This window comes from Lissotriton helveticus, chromosome 4_1 (genome assembly GCF_964261635.1).
Source record: "Lissotriton helveticus chromosome 4_1, aLisHel1.1, whole genome shotgun sequence".
NCBI classification, from domain to species: domain Eukaryota; kingdom Metazoa; phylum Chordata; class Amphibia; order Caudata; family Salamandridae; genus Lissotriton; species Lissotriton helveticus.
Window position 1 is genome coordinate 1,439,315,779 of NC_136063.1, and position 18,965 is coordinate 1,439,334,743.

At 43.6% G+C, this 18,965-nt stretch overlaps 1 protein-coding gene across 4 annotated transcripts in view; it reads left to right on the forward strand.

Moving 5' to 3' along the window:
- Positions 1 to 1,025: 1,025 nt before the first annotated feature.
- The window catches only part of LOC144829157 (leukocyte elastase inhibitor-like), a 296,714-nt gene continuing 278,774 nt past the window's right edge, over positions 1,026 to 18,965 (forward strand). For all 4 annotated transcript variants that reach the window (XM_078688012.1, XM_078688013.1, XM_078688015.1 and 1 more), the window contains exons 1-2: positions 1,026 to 1,199; positions 7,128 to 7,265. In XM_078688012.1, the coding sequence (XP_078544138.1) occupies positions 1,032 to 1,199; positions 7,128 to 7,265 (306 nt within the window). In that variant the 5' untranslated portion in view covers positions 1,026 to 1,031. The remainder of the gene's footprint in view (positions 1,200 to 7,127; positions 7,266 to 18,965) is intronic.

Below are 18,965 nucleotides of genomic sequence, written 5' to 3' on the forward strand. Positions count from 1 at the left end.
CCACCTTGCATTGAAGACAATTGGAGGCCATCCAATCAGACACCGCTCTCATACCATGGCCAAAAGACTTTTTGATTGCAGGTGTGAGGGTCTGAAAAGGGAAGAGAAGCTGGGTGTCATCGGCATACAACACCGGGGTGAACCTGTGCGCTCTCACAATGTCAGCTAAGGGGGCCACATACACATTAAAAAGTGTGGGGCTTAGACATGAGCCTTGTGGCACCCCCTTAGTGAGTTCCCTAAAGATGGAGTAGTGGGAGCCCAATCTGACGCCTTGTGAGCGGCCCGAGAGGAAACTCTCAAGCCAGGACAGAGCCAGACCTCCTATCCCCACCTTTCGCAGACGACCGAGAAAGAATATCACGTGACATCGTGTCAAAGGCAGCGGATAAATCTAACAGCACCAGAATCATAGAGCCCCCTCCGTCCAGAGCCATCTGATGTTATTACTCACAGAGAGGAGGGCAGATTCGGTGCTGTAGTTCGGTCTAATCCCTGATTGAGTATAGTCTAGACCTTCCGTTGCCTCGATGTATTTAGACAAGTGTGTGATTACATGTTTCTCGGTCATCTTGCTTCAGTATGGCAGAAGAGAGATGGGGCGGAGGTTGGAGAGATCAGTCCATGGCAGCACTGTGTTTTTCTGAATAGGGTTCACCACAGCTTTCTTCCACTCTTGGGGCACTTGTCCCTCCTTAAGGGAAAGATTTATTACTAGCTGAATCTCAGGCCAGAGTAAGGTGCATAGAGATGCAACCATTTTTACCATTTGTAATGATGGCTCTTTTAGGTGCCAAGCAGAGTGTTTTCTACCTGATTTGCACACTTATTTGAATAACTCATTCAGCTGAGGGTATCCTGTAACTTGTTAAATGTCTTAAAAACCCAGACGTGAGAGGAATGTGGTCACGCCATGCAATATTTCATGTTTCTTTAGCTATCCGTTCTGATTCTAAATTCACTATGCCTAAGGAAAACAAAAAAATATATTTGTACATTTAGTTTTCTCTTTCTGTTCTAGATTCTCAAGAATGGATTCTCTTAGCGAAGCCAATACTTCATTCGCCCTTGACCTCTGGAAAAAACTGAGTGAAAATGACAACAAGAAAAATTTATTTTATTCGCCAATAAGTATTTCATCTGCTCTGGCTATGGTTTATTTGGGGGCCCATGGGGATACAGCAGCCCAGATGGTACAGGTATGTTTGTTTCCATTGTACAGTAAAAGTGCTGCTGTCTAGGTAGACGCTTGTGAAAAGGGAGCTGTTAGATAACCTTTGCTGATATACCTGTAGCAATTGGGTATTATCGCTGTTGGGAGATCTAGCATTGAACTGGATGACCTTCTATTAATATTATGGCTGCTTGTCTTTTTTCTTGACTTGTGAAACATTCAGTTACCACTACCGATGGAGGTTTCTATTTTTCAGCTGGGAAATCAATTCTCATGAACTGCTAAAGCCTCTTTTTTGTTTCATTCAGTAATTGCTGACGCACACATTTGTGGGCCTGGTTGGATTGGGAGGGTGCATAATGATAGTAAGGGCTATTACCAGCAGTTTATGCCTCACCACTTGGGTGATAATAACCTAATACATGGGATTCTGTGATTCCTTTATAAATGGCAGTATCTGATTTCTTTATAATCTGCAACTAGTGACGCACCCAGGTGCCGATAATAAAGAAAAGACTAATATAACTTATTATAGTCTAGTTCTGACATCACAATGCCTGCTGCCAGAGATAGCAACCAAGGTGAAGGGCAGGTCAGGCCACGGAGCATTATTGAAGCTTGGATATAATAATTAAAAGATTGATCTTCAATTGTGAAGTATCTTGTGGGATTGTGTCAAATTGTAAGGGTTGTGCTACAGCCAAACATTTGCACAGACTAGCACCAGAATGCCAGTTTTGGGCTGCCTCAACTTCCTGATTGCTCTACGAGCCCTAGAAATGATTACTGAATTTTGCCTTTGGCACAAATAAGACACACATGTGGATCGTTCCAAGGTTTTTTTGTAAGAAGATCTTTTAATAAAATCCAAGGGCCCTAATGTGCCATGAAACTCCTACACCTACTGTGGTCTGACCAAGTTCAGTTGCATTGCTAAAGAAATAATCTAATGCTAAACTGGGGTGAAACTTAATATAGAAAGTTGCTGAGTAAATTAGCAAAACAGAACATTAACCCCGTGGCATTCTTGGATCCAGGGCAATGGAAAGCTAGAGTCCCTATTCTACAGTTGCTGTGTATACACAGTCTCATTTTGTTACATCCTATTTTTCTTTGATTTGTAACAATTGTACAGCTGCAGTGCAACACGATGGATGTCTTCAGGATGCGGGAAGAACAGCTGTAGTGACAGGTGTGGGAGAGCACAAGAACAGAGAAACAATTTTTATTATTCCAAGGTTGTCCAAAAAGGCTGGTCTTTAATTGTTTACATTTTGAAGTCCGCCTTAGGTCAGGAGGCAAAGATAAGAAGGTCCAAAAGGTAGGGCCTTAAAAGAGCAGGGATCTTCCTCTTAACTCTTTGTATGCCAATGGGATCTGTGAGACACATTTAGAAGGCCATCCGTGGAATCTGCTCAGGTAGTAGAGGAGAAACGGAATGATCAGGTTCTCCACTATGCTGTTGTAAATTCATTATGGACAAAATGTTCACTTTTAAAATGGATCCATTGTTTAATCGGCAACCTGTAGCGTGACATCAGTGCAAGTGAGCAGTTCTTCTTAAGTTCCTTGGATCTTGCTCCTCATCTATGCAGGAAAACCTGCATGATTGCACATGATGCGCAAGAGGGAAGGAGGAGCACTGCAAGGAGGAAGCCAACGTGGTGTTGAGTAAGCAATAGTGTGAGGATCCCTGAAGTTGATACAAATGGATGAGCCGGTGTTTGGTCATGTTATCTTGAAAGTTAGATAAACTCTAGAGGTGATTCCCAAGTTCCTGACTTTACGGTTTTAGCTTGTTAAAAAGGATAGATGCGAGCTGAAGGTACCCAATAGCCGTGTCTGTGAAATGGACTCAAGCAAGCTCTCCCATGACTAGAAGAAAGATTTTAGTTTTATCACCACTCATGCAGAAGCTGTTTCTATTTTTATGCTTACAAGTGACAGTCAAGAGGACTGCTATTTCACTTATCTTTAGCTATCCTAATGCAGATCTTGGTTCTGTGTCTAGGCATGAGATAGGATTTGATATGGCAGTTAAAGCCAAACACTGAAATTTCCTGCACTTGCAAAACAATTTGGGATATTTGCAGAAGAACGGACAACATTTGTTCGAGGGGTTATGTTTGACCCGAATGAATAAAACTACTGAAGTCCATCCCTTCAAATCTAGTCTAGGGACAGGATTTTATGCTCCATGCATCCAAGGAGGCACATCAATTAGGGAAGACCAATGTGAGGTCCTTGCAGGGCTACTCACAGTGAGCAGTTCTACCTGATGTTTAAGTTGTATGTGTACTCCAGCATGGTCAGAAATCTGAAACTAAGTTACTGAGGAGGTTATTTTCTTCCACATGGCCAGAGGTTTTGAGGTAACACCTGTTTTGGGAATCTCCCTAGAGGATGGTAGACAGCTCGGTAAGTAGTTTGTATGAACCGCTGTCTCCTCTGTTTATCATGAAATGGTGTTAACATAGTATGCTTTTCTGTGCCTAGAACACTTACTAACACAAGCAAAACATTGAAAATGTTTTGATCACTGGGCTGACAGACCAGCAGTATTTAATAGTTTTTGTGCTAGAGGAAAAAAGTGTGAACTTTGGTAGGTTTCATATCTAGTCACTGGTTTGCTGTTGAGGTTTTGCATTATGAGCAATGGTGGTTAGTAGTGAGGCACTTCAGTTACTAATGTAGGCCATCAGGGCACCACTCAGCCTTTTTAGAGGGAGACGCTTGTGCCTCAGGATGTTCTGCAGTCATTTCATGAGCCACTTCTTTGGACAATATATTTTAGCTATGCAAGACTGAAAGCTGACCTTTTAGGAATGTAGGTGATTTGTAAGGATTAATGGATACGCCTTGCTTCTCGACTGTTAGAAGAGTATCCTCCTCTTTGAGGGCCCTTTCTTTGTTTCAAAAGCTGAATCAAAGCTAACAAATTACCTTAACGCTTTTCGACATCTATGCAGTACAGTGATTAGTATCCTGCACTCCTGTAAACGACATGGTGAAGGTCACTATTCACAGAGGTTAAAGGCACCACCCACTCAAATGCAGGAGGTTGGTGCAAAGTGCAGAACCTGGCTCATAAAGGTGCACACAACACTAAAATGCACTACACCCCACAGTTTACAGGGGTTCAGTGCACAAATCGGCAAACTGCACAGGGGTAGGAGGTACACACCTTTATATCTAAGTGACTGTTGCACTATGAACTGTACCCTTCACCTTAATTATGTGTGGCATGCACCTCTCATTGCTTCATTGCATCTGCGTTGTTGGAGCTCCACCTGAGTGACCGTCTCACCAGCCACCCAGATCTGCGTGATTCTAACTTGACGGCTCCTCCAATCTTAATGCAATGCTGCCTACTCTAACCATAATATTATCACCTTACAATCTACTCTAAATCTGTTCAATCTCTTTCAACCTCCTTCCTGACTGAAACATTACATTTAAGTTCCCTATCTGAGACTAACCTGAAGTGTTTCCTTTCATACTCTACCTTTGCACACCCCTCTTCTCGCTCATCAAGGTCCAAAAATTACCAGCCTGCTCTAACAGCCACTCAACCAACCCAGTTGTACACACCACCCTCCCATTGTTCTTTATGAAAAATGATTATTAATTTATGCAGTGATCCAATCCAATGAGTCAGTTGTGAATAGTCATGGCCAAAAGGGAAAATCATCCCAAATTCTAATGGCAGAGATTCTACACCAAAGCTGGACACCTAAATATGTGCCAATTGCCACAAATACAAAAAGAACAATTGATGGACAGAAGGCTGAAGAATGCCATGCATTCCCCTCAGTACAGAGATCGGGGCCTAAATCCATTGTGTTTTTGCTCCACATGCCATTCCTGTTTAGACCCAGCTATATGCAAATCAGTCTTGACCCTGTTCCCCATGGAAACAGTCCAGCCCGAACTTCCTGTCCAGGTCCTTCCTGGACTGGAAACCAGTATCCTAGGACCGGTTTCAGAGTATTCCCCCCCCCCCCCCCTCATCAGCCAGGCTAGCTTGTCTCAGTGGCATGAAGATCACTGGCCCACGTCTAGGCATACCCGTCCCACTCTGGGTGACGAATGCAAAAACAACAATTGATGGACCGAAAGCTGAACAATGCCATGCATTCACCCAGTACAAAGATCTGGGCCTAAATCAATCATATTCTTTGCTCCCCATGCTATTCCAGTTTAGACCCAGCCATATGCAAATCAGTCTTGACCCTGCTCCCTATGGGATCTACCAGGCCAGGTCCTCCCTGGACTGGAAACCAGCATCCTAGGACCGATTTCATAGTATCGCCCCTCATCAGCCAGGCTAGTTTGACTCTAGTGGCACGGAGAGGACTAATACAGCACCTCAAATTATAAAAGGTCTTTTGACTCTGTGAGCTATGAACTGCCGTCAAAGAACTGCATATGAACTAAAGTGCATAGGTTTATAATCTTATGCTTTTCTGCCTAGTCTTTCGTTGTTAAAAAGGGTTTATTTGGGTAGAAATAAATTCTTATTAGTAAAGGCAACCCAAACCACTGTGTTATGTTTTAAATCCTGAGTCTGTGCTTCTCCAGACCAAGCTCTCTCAAAATATGCTGCCTACCATTATGGATGAACTGTAACTTCTACGCCTAGTAGTGCTCATTGTCTTTTTGTAGCATTTCATATAAAACAATTTACACACTTGTATGACTTATTGTCTCTGTATAGTGTTTGTCTGAAATACAATGCTTTAACACCCACAAAAGAAATGCATGAGAGAGGGGCTATGGAGAGAGGGTGGTAGTGAGGGAATCCATAAGGAAGGAGGTCACGACAGAGCACCAACAAATTTTGTTGCACCCGACGCTGCCAATGCTAAAGCTGGCCCTGGTAGGTGGCTGAGGATTAGAGGAAAGAGAACTGTCCAGTTCGGGTTTTTAGAACAAGGTTATTTGATGGCCGTGTACAAATTCTGCACTGAAAGCAAATAATTACAATTGTAAAATAATTGTCTTGTTTTATTGCGCGTTATCAGATAGGAATGTTTCTTATCGTTAAGTGGCCAGAGTTAAAAAGCTTCTGCGCATTTCTTCCAACTTCCGCAAGTCAATGTGTAGCATAAATTTGAGTAACAAAGGTGATCGTCTAAATCCTGATCTATAGGGCTCCTCTACCTGTTAGTCGCCGAAATTTAGCATAAATGGGCATCCATCCATTTATCGCAATATAGAAACGTAAAATATGTTGCCTAATGCCGTTTCTATTAAAAATATAATACTGTAATTTCTAATTACCAAACAAGTTGTCTTTTTCAAGTGCCCCATTAAACTATTGGCGCCCCTTCTCCCTTATTTCCACCCCTTCCCTCCACACCCAAAGTTATTGTGAGATTAAGAGTGTAACCCAGAGGACCTCCTTAGAAAAAGAGGAATTACTGGGAGTGTCAGGAATTTTATTTCTGATTTATTTGTAATTCTTTATTTTTCCCTGTTATTTCATTTGGAAGATGCCACCTGCTTTTGGCAGTTGGAGTCTACCGATAAAACACCAAAGATTCATAGTTGCCACAGATCTCATATTTCCATATGGTTAATAACTTTTTTACAGACCCATTGTAAATAGGAAGGCTACGTGTAATGAGGCTAGATAGGTTAAGGTGGCCTCATTCCGTGCCACCATCACAAATGAGCCGCTGTTAAATAAAATGGTGCACACAAGAATCAAACCAGTTTGACTTAAATCAGAAGAAATTTGGGGCTTAGGAGAAAGAATCCAGAAATTAAAACATAGTCTGTTTGGACATGCACTTTAATAAGGAACCTCTTTTAATCAACTTTAGATATGCCCAACTCCCTTTTCTGGTAAGTAAGGGGTTAAAGAGACTCCGTTGTCATGACTGTAGGTGAGGATACTTTGCAAGGGTCTTAAATCAAGAGAATAAATAACCATCTTCTTCTTTCCCAGGCCCTCCAGCTGCACAAAGCCAAAGATGTCCACCCCGGGTTCCAGTCCTTGACCTCAGAAATTAACAAATCTGGCACGAAATACCTACTTCGGATTGCCAACAGACTGTTTGGGGAGAAGAGCTTCACATTCAACACTGTAAGTTATGTTGATTTTTAAATATTTTACTCCTTGACGGAAGATGCACGTAATTCATGTACCAAAATGTGTTTTTATCCTTGTTGAAGTCGGTTGCACTTTAGACATGGTTCCGTAATGATGTAATGAAAATAGTCTTCAAATGAACCAAACCTTATTTTATTGCTTCGTAAGCCTGGCACACATTTCTGGTTTTGTGGCTTTATAATCCCTATTCTCAGTGAATTAAATTTGCAGTGTAATTTGCAGTTCCTATTTCGACTTGTGAGAAGCCCCTTCTCATTTAGGGGAACACAACTTCCATTGTCATTGATGCGTTCAGCAATGCAAATGCCCATGCAATATAAAAGCATTGAATTATTATTGACCTCTCATGGCTTGCAGTATACACTTCTGGAGCAGAAGCTATCTATACGAACAGCTACTACAAAGTGTGGCGAAGCTTCCGGTATTGGGATGGAGGCAGCAGTGCTTCATTTGTAAAATATCAGGTGCTCAAATTTTTTATAGAAGGCCCCACCCATGTCCCCGGCTCCCCCCCCACTTCCTTCAGAGGCTCCACCCACTTCCTTTATTGGTCCCACCCACATCCACAAGCCTCAATACTTCATAGCCACCTCCTCACATCTTGAGTTCCGCAAGAAGCCGAAGGCCTGACTCTTCACATTAGCACCTCCGGGACCTCACGCCTACACAGCTGCTCAAGTGCCTGGATACCCCCTTAGGTGATTATTGTGATCCATAAATCAATTTATCATAACATAATGTAACATATAGGAAGGCACTTTCATACTTGTAGAATCACTTTTACAAATTCTGAAAGCATTTGTGTGAATTGTCATTCCCAGAAGTTGACGCAAGGTTAGCGCTAGAATATTTTGGGCAAAATAGCAACTGTTCCTCGGTCTTCTAGAAAAACATGCATGACAGACCCAATGTAGACCCTCACTGTGCAGCATCCCATGTTGATGTAAACACAACAATCGGCAAAGTCCTGTACCTCTGCAAAAAAGGTGAGTGTGTACACACCAGTTGGATAAAATTTAGGAATTTCCCTGCCTTAGGCGCAGTCTTATGCAATAGAAAAAGCCTTGTTCATTTGCTGATGGAACTAGGCAATTCATTCTGAGCAGCAACTCTCTCGCAGTATTTTGATTTGACAACAGTAACCACAGTAGGTTTGACAGAGAAGGCCTCTTTCGAAAAATTACCTAGGCCCACGTCATACAATTATTTTTTGACACTTGATCTTCTTGGAGCCGTTTATACTGAGAATATCAACAAAAGCCCTCTCTAAACGAACCCAATAAAATACTGGCGAAAGGGTGGCAAACGCAGATATAGCCTTAAGTTCAAGGTCAGATGTAAAGGGTCCGAAGGGGGTGACTCTCTCCATTACTGTTAGAGCTCTTATGAAGTTGTTCTCACTAGTTCCCAGTTGACCTGCGTGACAGTGGGCCCATAGTTCTGTGCCATATAATACAGCAACCTTTAGTTGGGATTTCTCGATCTCCACTGCTGGAAGAATCCGATACTAGGGTGGCTTTTTAGCAAATCTAAGAATAGCCCCAGCTCTATGGGTTAACAAAAGTGACCTTTCAGAAATCTGTGGGGCCCATGATCAGGAAACGGGCAGATAAATCCCTAAATAGTTAATTCCTTGACCTTTTCCAAAACGTCCCTTCCCAAGCTTACGATACCCCTTGACCCCCTGAAATAAATGATATGCTTGGTTTTGGATGCATTAATTTTAAGACTATATAACGTACAAAACAGAGTAAAATCTGTCAACAAGTGTTTGTAAGCCAGCCCTGATTTTAGCTAGTAGAAATGTGTCCGAAGCAAAGAAATGGGCCAGAACTTTATGGTCTGCAAGCATGGGGGAATCATTGGCACAGATATCCGTTTGTTCCAATCGGTGTGAGACCTGGACTTCTGGTTAACACTGAAGGCTAGTTACCATTTTGTTTTCAGAATATATAGTGATGAAGAACCATATTCATGTTTGTATATGGCCTCACTAATTCACTACATATCTGCAATACCTGCCAAATTGCTCCTAAAATTTTCAAAACCTAAAGGCCCTCGTTCTGGGGGCCAGGTGATATCAATTTTTTCTTGGTGACAAATATAGCAGTCGAATAGGGATGACAAGTAATGCAGCAAGTACTGAATTCACGATGCCTTCTACTCTGGTATCTCACCGGTTTAAATCTGGTGAAATGTTCAATTGGGAAGCCGCTGAAAAATAAGGAATTAGCCTGGCAATTGGTTGCGGTTACTGATTACGGCAGTAAGTCCCTCAATTTCTAAGGGCACTGTCAGGATCCCAGTGCGGGACATTGTGATAATCCTGCATCCAGGAAATACGGATACCAATGGTATCCAGCTCAAACCCCATTCATTACAATTAGCAGCAAAAGTGCTCTTCCGATGAAAGGAACATATATGGTGGGAAGATCTACATAAATGTATGAAGTTGTGCACATTTTTACTAATACATTGCATTTGCAGAACACCTAATAACCACAATGCTTATCTGTCTTTGCAAACCTCTGCTTCCCCTGCCACTAGAGTCACAGAAATGTATTTAATCTAGCCTTGCATATACAATTTACCTACAATTCCATATTTTTAGAGTTACAAAATTACAGACAAACCTTTCTGGCAAGTTTACTCATTATCATTAACAAGAGTAACCATAAGGCAATAAAAGCCAAAGTCTGGCAGAAGTCTGCATCTTTTGCAAATTTCACTTGTTTCTGCTTTTACTTTGTTTGCAAAATCTCCCATGTAGATTAAAGGCTTCTTCTATACATTCTGAAAATAGGAAGGGGGTTGATTCGTTTACAAACCCAATTTGCAAACTATGTCAGCATTCTTTTTATATCAGTAAATACATAAATTAGAAATGATCACAGAAAATGGAAAACATTTTAGCTTTGCCGTTATTTACCCATTCCAAAATGACAGTCCAGTTTTTGTGAAAACACTCTTATTTCCACTCCAATGCAAAGCAACAGAGGAAAATCCACCCATATGGGGGATTTTTCCCTGGTCATTCGTAGGATTAGGGTGTGAAAAATCCTAAAATTAAGCTTCTGTAAATAAGGATGTTGAAAAATGATTCTGTAATCCAACGTTTTGCAGCTGCCATTGTTTGGGGGATTTAGTACCCCAGTGACTGGGCTGAGTCCAGCATGAGTCTCTGACCAGGAACACTGCTTAGTACAATATTCCAGCAGTGATAAGTATGCGGTCAGTACGGGTGACTTTTCTAAAAATGGTTTCATGCTTGCTTGGTTTTCTAAATCGTTACATAGAAAAATCCCTTTGTTCCACTATATATATATCTTACCAGGTTCTTAATAGTAATTTAATGTTTGTGATGTTTCCTAATCGCATTGTTTCTCTGCAGGTTTTGCATTGATGTTTCCCCCTTATCTCAAATTTATGATTATCTTCTTATGATGTCTTTTAAATTCCAAGGGTCATACAATTTATTCCGAACAAGTCAAGCAATAACCTGCACACTGTACCTACGCAAGTGGAGCCGGAAATTTGCAAAGATGCTAAAGTTTTAAAAAAAAAAGCAAATGGGAAAACCTGTAGATTATTTAGGTGAGAATTCCAGTTTTTTGCCCCTACCTCCTCCAAACTCTTCAGTTTGTCACTACACTATTACAGAACCATGCCAGACAGAATTATCATTTCGTGTAGTCAAAGATTTTGTCAGGCTTAGTGCGAGCAGGATGCAATCTGCTTCAACTTGTTATTTCACAAAAAAAAAAAACTGACCTAGACTGAGTGTAGCGCAGCACGTGCACTATGCAACTGAAGTCAAGCGCAGCCTTCCCTCTGGCAACCATCGTCCGATTTTACAAGGCCATAAATCTGAAAGCGCAGGCCGGGCCCTCAGCACAGATTAAAGCAAACGTGCCTAAATGCCGGAAAGTTATTTCTTTTTGGTGCGTGCAGGTGCAGCCTACTTTGTCGGAAACGGAGAGTACATCACCCTGAGCCTATGAATGAGCATGGTGAGAGCCATCTAAATATCCCACCATCGCAGTGTCTCTGAAACTCTTCCAACCTGGGTACGTCACCCCCACAACCAGAACACACTAGCCCAAGACTTGGGTCTGATGCTTCTCCGTGATCTGCACACACACAAGACTAGGGTTGGTGTTTGTGAGTATGGTATGTAGACGTTTTAACCAAGCTGTATTTACCGGGTGGCTTCAGCAGACGCTCCCATGAGGACTATGAGATAACAGGAAGTGGAACTCAAAGCCTGCAAGGTGTTAACGCACATTCTGACGAAAGCGCAGCTCTAGTGTTACTCACACCAGACACATAGAGGGCTACATTTAATATATTCTTTTGAAGAAGTTGTCTCGTAGTGAGCATGGAATCTTCATTGTTCACTGATAAGAACGTTCCACAACAATGTAAAACATTAAAAGGGACTCCTTCACCTTTAGAATTTAATAGTAAGAACATTCTGTGAGGACAGCTCGGTGGGGTGGACTGTGCGCAAACTTCAGATTTCTGAGTAACAACTGCAGATTAATGCAAATCCTGGCTAGAACGACCCCATGTCTGCACCTTTCAGAAATATTAATGAGCACCACTGAATCAAGCAATAAAAAGACCTGTTGAAATAGGCGCAAAAAATCGGGTTATGGTCGATGAAGAATATCAAGATTAACTTCATAGAGAAGAAATATGGCTCAGTAACTGACTCGGTAAACTGCAAACTATGAAACAAAGAATCCAGTTATAATCCCATTTTCCCTCTAAAAAACGGTGCCTTCTTCGACAAGTCGCTATATCTCTGTTCGCCAGTTCCCTGGGCAACAACCTAAATCCTGAATAATAAATCGGCACAGGAGATTAAAATAAACGTGCCTAAATGCCGGAAAGTTATTTCTTTTTGGTGGGTGCAGGTGCAGGTGCAGCCTACTTTGTCGGAAACGGGGAGTACATCACCCTGAGCCAATGAATGAGCACGGTGAGAGCATTCTATCTATCCCACCATCGCAGTGCCTCTGAAACTCTTCCAAACGGGCAGTTTTTGTTGCTTTTATGAAGCAAGTACATTCTGTATACAAAAATCATACCTGTATTGAATGCGGGTGCCGGCGCTCATATTCAGCGTTTCTAAAACATTTATTGGCACTTTGGCCGCCCTGCACACTTCCAGCCTGACGGGGCCGAGCTCAGCCAAAAGCCCACCTGCAGCCATTCTTAAAAGAAAATGAAACCACATTCTGTGAAAATAGGCGTGATCTGCTCACGACTTGACATCACTAACATGATGATTGACAAAGCTCTTCAAGTATGCCTGGACAAGGGTGGGACTTCGTCTGAGACATACCAGGCAGCAGCCACAGAAGAAGAGCAGTGCAGGAAATTATTTTAATAATTACCGGGCCTGCCATTGATCTGCCGGAGGAGAAAAATCCGAAAGACCCGGCCTGGTAAAATAGGTGCCGGTGCTGAGCACCGGAAAGCTCCGGCACAAATTAAGCACTGACTGAGGCAGCCACTTGAAGGGACCGCTTACTGCTTCACTAAATTATGGTTCTCAGTGTACCTTTAAGTATGGCATCAATGCACTTTTCCTTTTGCAGAAAGGGGTCTCAATGCAGCGAAGCCAAACCTGTGGCTTGGCAGGCTTTTCATCTTGCTTTTATAGCCATGTGCTATTACCGGTTACATTAGGATTACTTACCGAGCACAAATTACCTCCCAAATGCGTATATTGGTGCTGTCTAAATGCAGCAAAATGTGAGTAAAGGAGTAAATTCGACTAGTATGTGAAAATCCACCACATTGCACCTGCTATTTCAACATATTTCCACGCCTACAGAATCCTGGATGGTGGTCTTTCATTTTGCAGTATATTCCAGTGTTTACCTCCCTGTTGCAGGCTTGGTCTAAGAGATTTGGGTGCCAGATTTTCAGACTATTCACTTAGGATACATTTTCATATAATTAAACTAAAAGGGATCATGTACACAATTATTTTTCTGAAAATGTTTCATGGATTTTGCCCTAGCACAAATGTTGGATACCCCTGGGCTAAGTCGAATTCAGATCTATATGTGCTCTTTAGTTTAATATATTTTTAATGGCACCAACTCTGACTACAGTCACTTGTAATTCACTTCAAATCCTGACATGAGGATTGTTTTTACTTTTCTGCTTTGGCAAAGGCCATGAGCAGACTTTACCCATTGAAAACAATCATCATAAGTGTAACTAAATTATTTTCAAAAATAGTTTCTGTTTAAAGTTCAAACGTTCACTTAAATAATTTTTGTGACCAAGGGAAATTACTGATAATGGTTTACATTTACTCTCAGTTTGGTGTAGTGGCAAGAAACTCTTAGCAGAAGCAGCTTGTCAATCTCGGTTGTCTGCTGATTGCACACACGCAATATCGAATTTCATGGACTTTACATGAGTTCATATATTGGCATGTTTTGAATTTTTTCCAAATGTGAGTTTTAATACATTTCATAACCATCACAGTTTTTATTCAGTTCCAAAATGTGTTTCAGTAGACTAGCTTAAAAAAATATATACGCAAAGGAATAAACTAGAGCTGCCTTTTCTGTCAAGGGTGCAGATTGTGTGACATTTGAATGAGCCCAGGAAGAAATCCTTTGTGAACTGGCTATTTTGTAATCTCACATAAGCGAGAATGAGATGATCCCCTTCCACTGGAGTAGCCCTACGTTCACCAAAACAATTGGATTCTTCTCTCCTGGTAAAGCCTGCTAGTGGGGAAACTTTTTCAGGACGGTCCTCAGAAGACCAATTGGCTTAGACAGGAAATAAATTGTCTAGTGTGTTTTGGTGTGGTATCAACCTACTACTTAGAGGTAAAGGGTATTGTTGCTCTGTAGTAAATAAAGGGGGGGGGGGTCTTTCAGTTGGTCCAGGTTTGGAAAACAAGCAGTAGGATAGCCAGCAGTGGCGATAAAGTGCCCAGGCAATGTGCTGTTCTGGTTTCATTGTCTTGAAGCCAGGTGTCTCTTTCTAGCAAACATTGTTCCTTCTTGCTAAAAACAAAATGGTGAACACCACAGATGTGGCAGACTGTTTGATTTGCAGTACATTGGGGACTCAGTTGAACTGATCATCTCTAATAAGTACATTCAAGACTTGGTCAAGACATTCTGTTCTAAGAGAAGTGTATCATGCATCTTCCCAGCATATAAAGCTGCCAGGTTTCCAAGTAATCTAAATGCTTGCTACTAGAGAAACAGAATCTGGCACTCCATGTAAGGTGTTAATTCAGATGTGCACTGTGGTAACTCATCTAACTATAAGGGAAAAGGATGTACCATCACCTCCAATAGTTGGAGTATGCAATGCTCAGCTTGTGATCACAGCCTTTTTTAACACAACACCAGGGAGTCCTCCTTCCTTGAACCTCATATTATAGACCACTTCTAGGTAATGCATCAAGAGGCTTAGAGATCCTACTTCAAAAAGAAGTCGTAAAATAAGCTTCTTATGAGAACACCATCTCCCTAACTGAAGATATGTCTCTCTGCACCAGCACAACATTAAATCCCACCCCATGCCAACCCAACAGAGGATATAGCCTTATGGCTAGAGCGGTCCACCTCGAAGCTGGGAAACCGGGTTTGAGTCTCGGCAACAACGCTCAACATCCTGTGATTCTGGGTAAATTACTTAATCTCCCCGTGCCTAACAAAAAAAAAGAAAAATGAATGTGTCCTTATGTAACGAAACTGGTGCTCATGTATAGCGCTCTGATATCCGGTATCTTCAGGTCTAGTTTGTGCTATATAAAACTCTTAAAAAAGAAAAACCGCCTCCAGTTACCCACCTGCTTTATAATAGAAAGCACACCCAAGTAAGATAAATCCCGTGCTGGATCAAGTATACTTTCCTTCACACCCAAGCCAACCCCTAGACATATCCACCTGGTTTTCCTACCTACAACACACTAATCTGAAAAGTGGACACCTACGTGAACATATTGCCTGCTCCTCCTAAAAGATGTTTCACCACCTTTCCCAGTACGTGCATTACCCACTACGCCAAACACTGCATATCCAAAGTGCTGACACTAATGGTAGAAAGCTTTGGCCGGGTATATGATGTTCACTATTCTAGTGAGCACCTTGCACCAGTCCAAACAACCCTTATGGTGATGGTTGTAAAGTCAACTGTATAGACCAGCTATCCTAGGGGTAGCATGGACAAAAGCAGTCTTAGGCTAAACTCAAGATGGCATGTGATGCCAGTTGTTTTACCATATGCAAACCTTTTAATACCAAATGAAAGGACACCACACAGGTTATATATTCAAAATATATATGTATTTATTTCTAAATAAATCCCCTTAACTCTTTATGAGCACAGGCGCACAAGCGTATAACAAGTAACTTAATATAACATACAAAAGTTGCACAAGTATGGATAGGCCCTGGTGGCCCGTAAAACCATATACTAAAATAGTGGTATAAGGACCACGTCACGAACAATGGTAAGGCCTAGGGCCTTGGGAATCGCTGGGGCTACACTGGACTAACAGTTAGGGAGCAGGAGGCCCAAAGGATGCGGGTGCAGTGTCTAAATGCACACACGTGCACCAATAGAAGTCAATGGGTGCGTAAAGTTAGAAAGTTGCAGATTTGAAAGTCTTCTGACTGGACTAGAACTTAACCAATTAAAACTAGGACACTAGGAGTGTAAATCTCTACAGGAGCACTGCAGTATTCGCGTTACCTCACCCACAGGAAGCGGGTGCATAGGTGTCAAGGTGTCTGGTTTCGTAGTGAAGTTCTATGGAGCCTTGGAGAAAAGAAGCTGCAGGCGACCAGGAGAGAAGAGTACGGTTGGATCCAAGGGTGGATCGAAGATGTAGAGTACCTGTAAGCAGAGGGAACAGAGTCTGGGTCACTAGCCAGTGACCAGGGAGGAACCAGGCGATGTCGGGTTGCGATCAGGTGATGTCGAGAAGCTTGTCTCCGCTGCCACGTGGACCAGGAGGTGTCGACAACAACCAGGTGCTGGACATGGACTGTCCCACAAAGGCTCTCACTGTCGGCGGTGTCTGTTCTCAATTCGGAGTCAACAGGCCTTGGCAAATGCAACCCATGCAAAAATCGAAGATAGCTTCTGGATCAGACCAGCAAGGTCTGATGGGCTGCTCCTTTTCAGAGGAGCGAGGGCCAGTCTGGAGCAACCAGACCAGTGTTGGAAAATCAAATATTCATCGTCACAGAGGCCACTAGCCAACGGGCAAGTGACCGGACAGACGCGTCGAGCAGGAAAATGCAAACGGGCCCCATGCAGCACTCGATGAGTGTGGAGAGGTGATCTTTGGTGCTAAGGATGCTCGGGGCTCGGCCTTCTCAATCCCCAATGCACAGCTTCGAGGGTGCCTCAGGAGCTGCACAGAAAGCACTTCGCTGGCTTTCCAAGATGGCCGGTCCCATGTCTCTCGTCGCCTCCACGGGTCTCAGCTTTGCTGTGGCTGTGGATCGGGCTGTTGGATGTCTGGAAGTCCGGTTCTTGTCAGGCTCTGTTGTTCGAGTTCTGGCGGGAGCAACGATAAAGCAAACCGTTGAGCGCTTGATGGTGCCTGCTTGCACAGGGTAGTCACTCCTTGACCACAAGGGAGATTCTTCAGTCTTCTACGTCGAGTAGGATTTCGAAGGGTCCAGAGTTTTGTATCAGAGTTTCAGTCAGGATTATCTAAAGTCTAAGGACACAGCTCCTACCTTTAGTCCAAATCAAGGGGCTGGATTACCTGCTAGGTCCCTCCTATGGGTGGGACCCAGGAAGGGGGTGGTTACACCCCTATCCCTTTGTCCAGTTTCGTGCCAGAGCTGGGGCTAAAGTGCCCCAGCACCGGTTTGAACTGGCCTATGCATGGGACACCTTCTGTGCCCCAGGCAGTGTCTAGTTTCATTCAGCCCTCCCTGCCCCAATCCACTATCTCCTGTGTGGGGTGGTGCTAGCACCTCCCTGTGACAGGAAACCTATTGTCCAGGCCTCCCCTGCCGGAGTTTCGGCCAGCAGCAAGAGGCCAGACTTGTGTCTGTGGCAGAAGCATCCATTTTGTAATACTGAGGCTCTGGTTAACTTTACCGGGATTAAGGAAAGTAACATGTCTTCTCCAGTATTAGGGGTGTCTTTCATAGATTCACATGCTTGAATATTCCCCGTCGTCGAAGTGGGAGTCCCACGGTACATAAAATAGCAGTATATATGCATGTATACATGAAAAATATAACTAATAAAATATACATACATATAGTGCAGTAAATTGTAAATTCCAAAAGTACCATAGAACACAATAGGCCCATTGAAAAGCCTAAGGGAGAACTCACTTTAGTAGCATATCGGAGTCATTATGTGTTGGATCACATTCCAGCCAATCAGGCTGTAGCCTCCTCTAGAACCTTCTCCTCAGAAGCCCAAGTCCTCAGATTTTCTACCGCACGTCGTGTGAAGGGAGTCTCCCTGAGCTCTGCTCAGTTTTCTTCAACTTTACCTGTTTTTTCTTCAAGAAAATGTCTTCAAACAAGAAATCTCTGTTTAAAGCCTGCCCTTCATGTGGTAAACTGCGCCTTTTCCACGAGGATCCACACAGTAAATGCATTTACTGTCTCTACCCAGACCATGAGGTGAAAAACTGTAAGTACTGTCGTACTTTCCCTCCTAAGACTCTGAGAGATAGAGAGGCCCGTCTCCTTCTGTGGCTACAGAAGTTGAGAACTTCGGAGTCTGTGGTTTCTGATGTGGAGAGCCTGTCATCTTTTGCTTCAAAGTCCTCTCAGAAGCGTGGGTCTGAGACCGAGGCTCCTTCTCCTTTTCTCAAGAAGTGGAGACTGTTGGAGTCCTCTAGGATTGTCTCCCCACAGGATTCGCTTCAGGGCACGTCTACGGGACCTGGTTCTCTGACGTCTGCGCCCAAAGCCTTACCTACCAGTAAGAAATCTGGTTTTGGCTCGTCGACGGGCTCGTCGTCGCGCCCGCCGACGTCTTCAGCGTCGACGAAATCCATTTCTACCACCTCCACGTCGACGACGACATGTTCCATGTCCACCGGCGCTACGTCGACGACGACCACCTCGTCGACGGCGACCTCGAAGGTGAGACCCATCTCTTCAGTGGTGAAGATCTCGTCGACGACCGTCAAGGATAGACCGTCGACGACGAAGCCGTCGACGCATCCATCGTCGGCGCATACACCGTCGACGAAGACCAAGCCTCCACTCAGCGCCCCGTCGACGACGAAGCCGTCGACGCATCCATCGTCGACGCATACATCGTCGACGAAGACCAAGCCTCCACCCAGCACCCCGTCGACGGGCCCGTCGACGGTGCCCCCGTCGACGACGTCTCCGTCGGCCAGCATTACTTCGTCGACGGCCTCGTCGACGACTCTCATACCGTCGACGCCTTCGTCGTCGACGGCCAAAGCTCCACTCTCGTCGACGAACAAAGCCCCGCTCCCGTCGACGGGCTCGTCGACGGGCAAGGAATCCTCGTCGACGAAGAAAATCCCGTCCAAGTCGCCTCAGGGCGTTGCTGACGGTGCCGCATTTACGCCAACGGGCTCGTTGGCGTCGCACCAACCTCTACCGAAGACGGCTTCCATCTACACAGTGGTTACTGCTTCTTCTTTGCGGACCATACCACTCA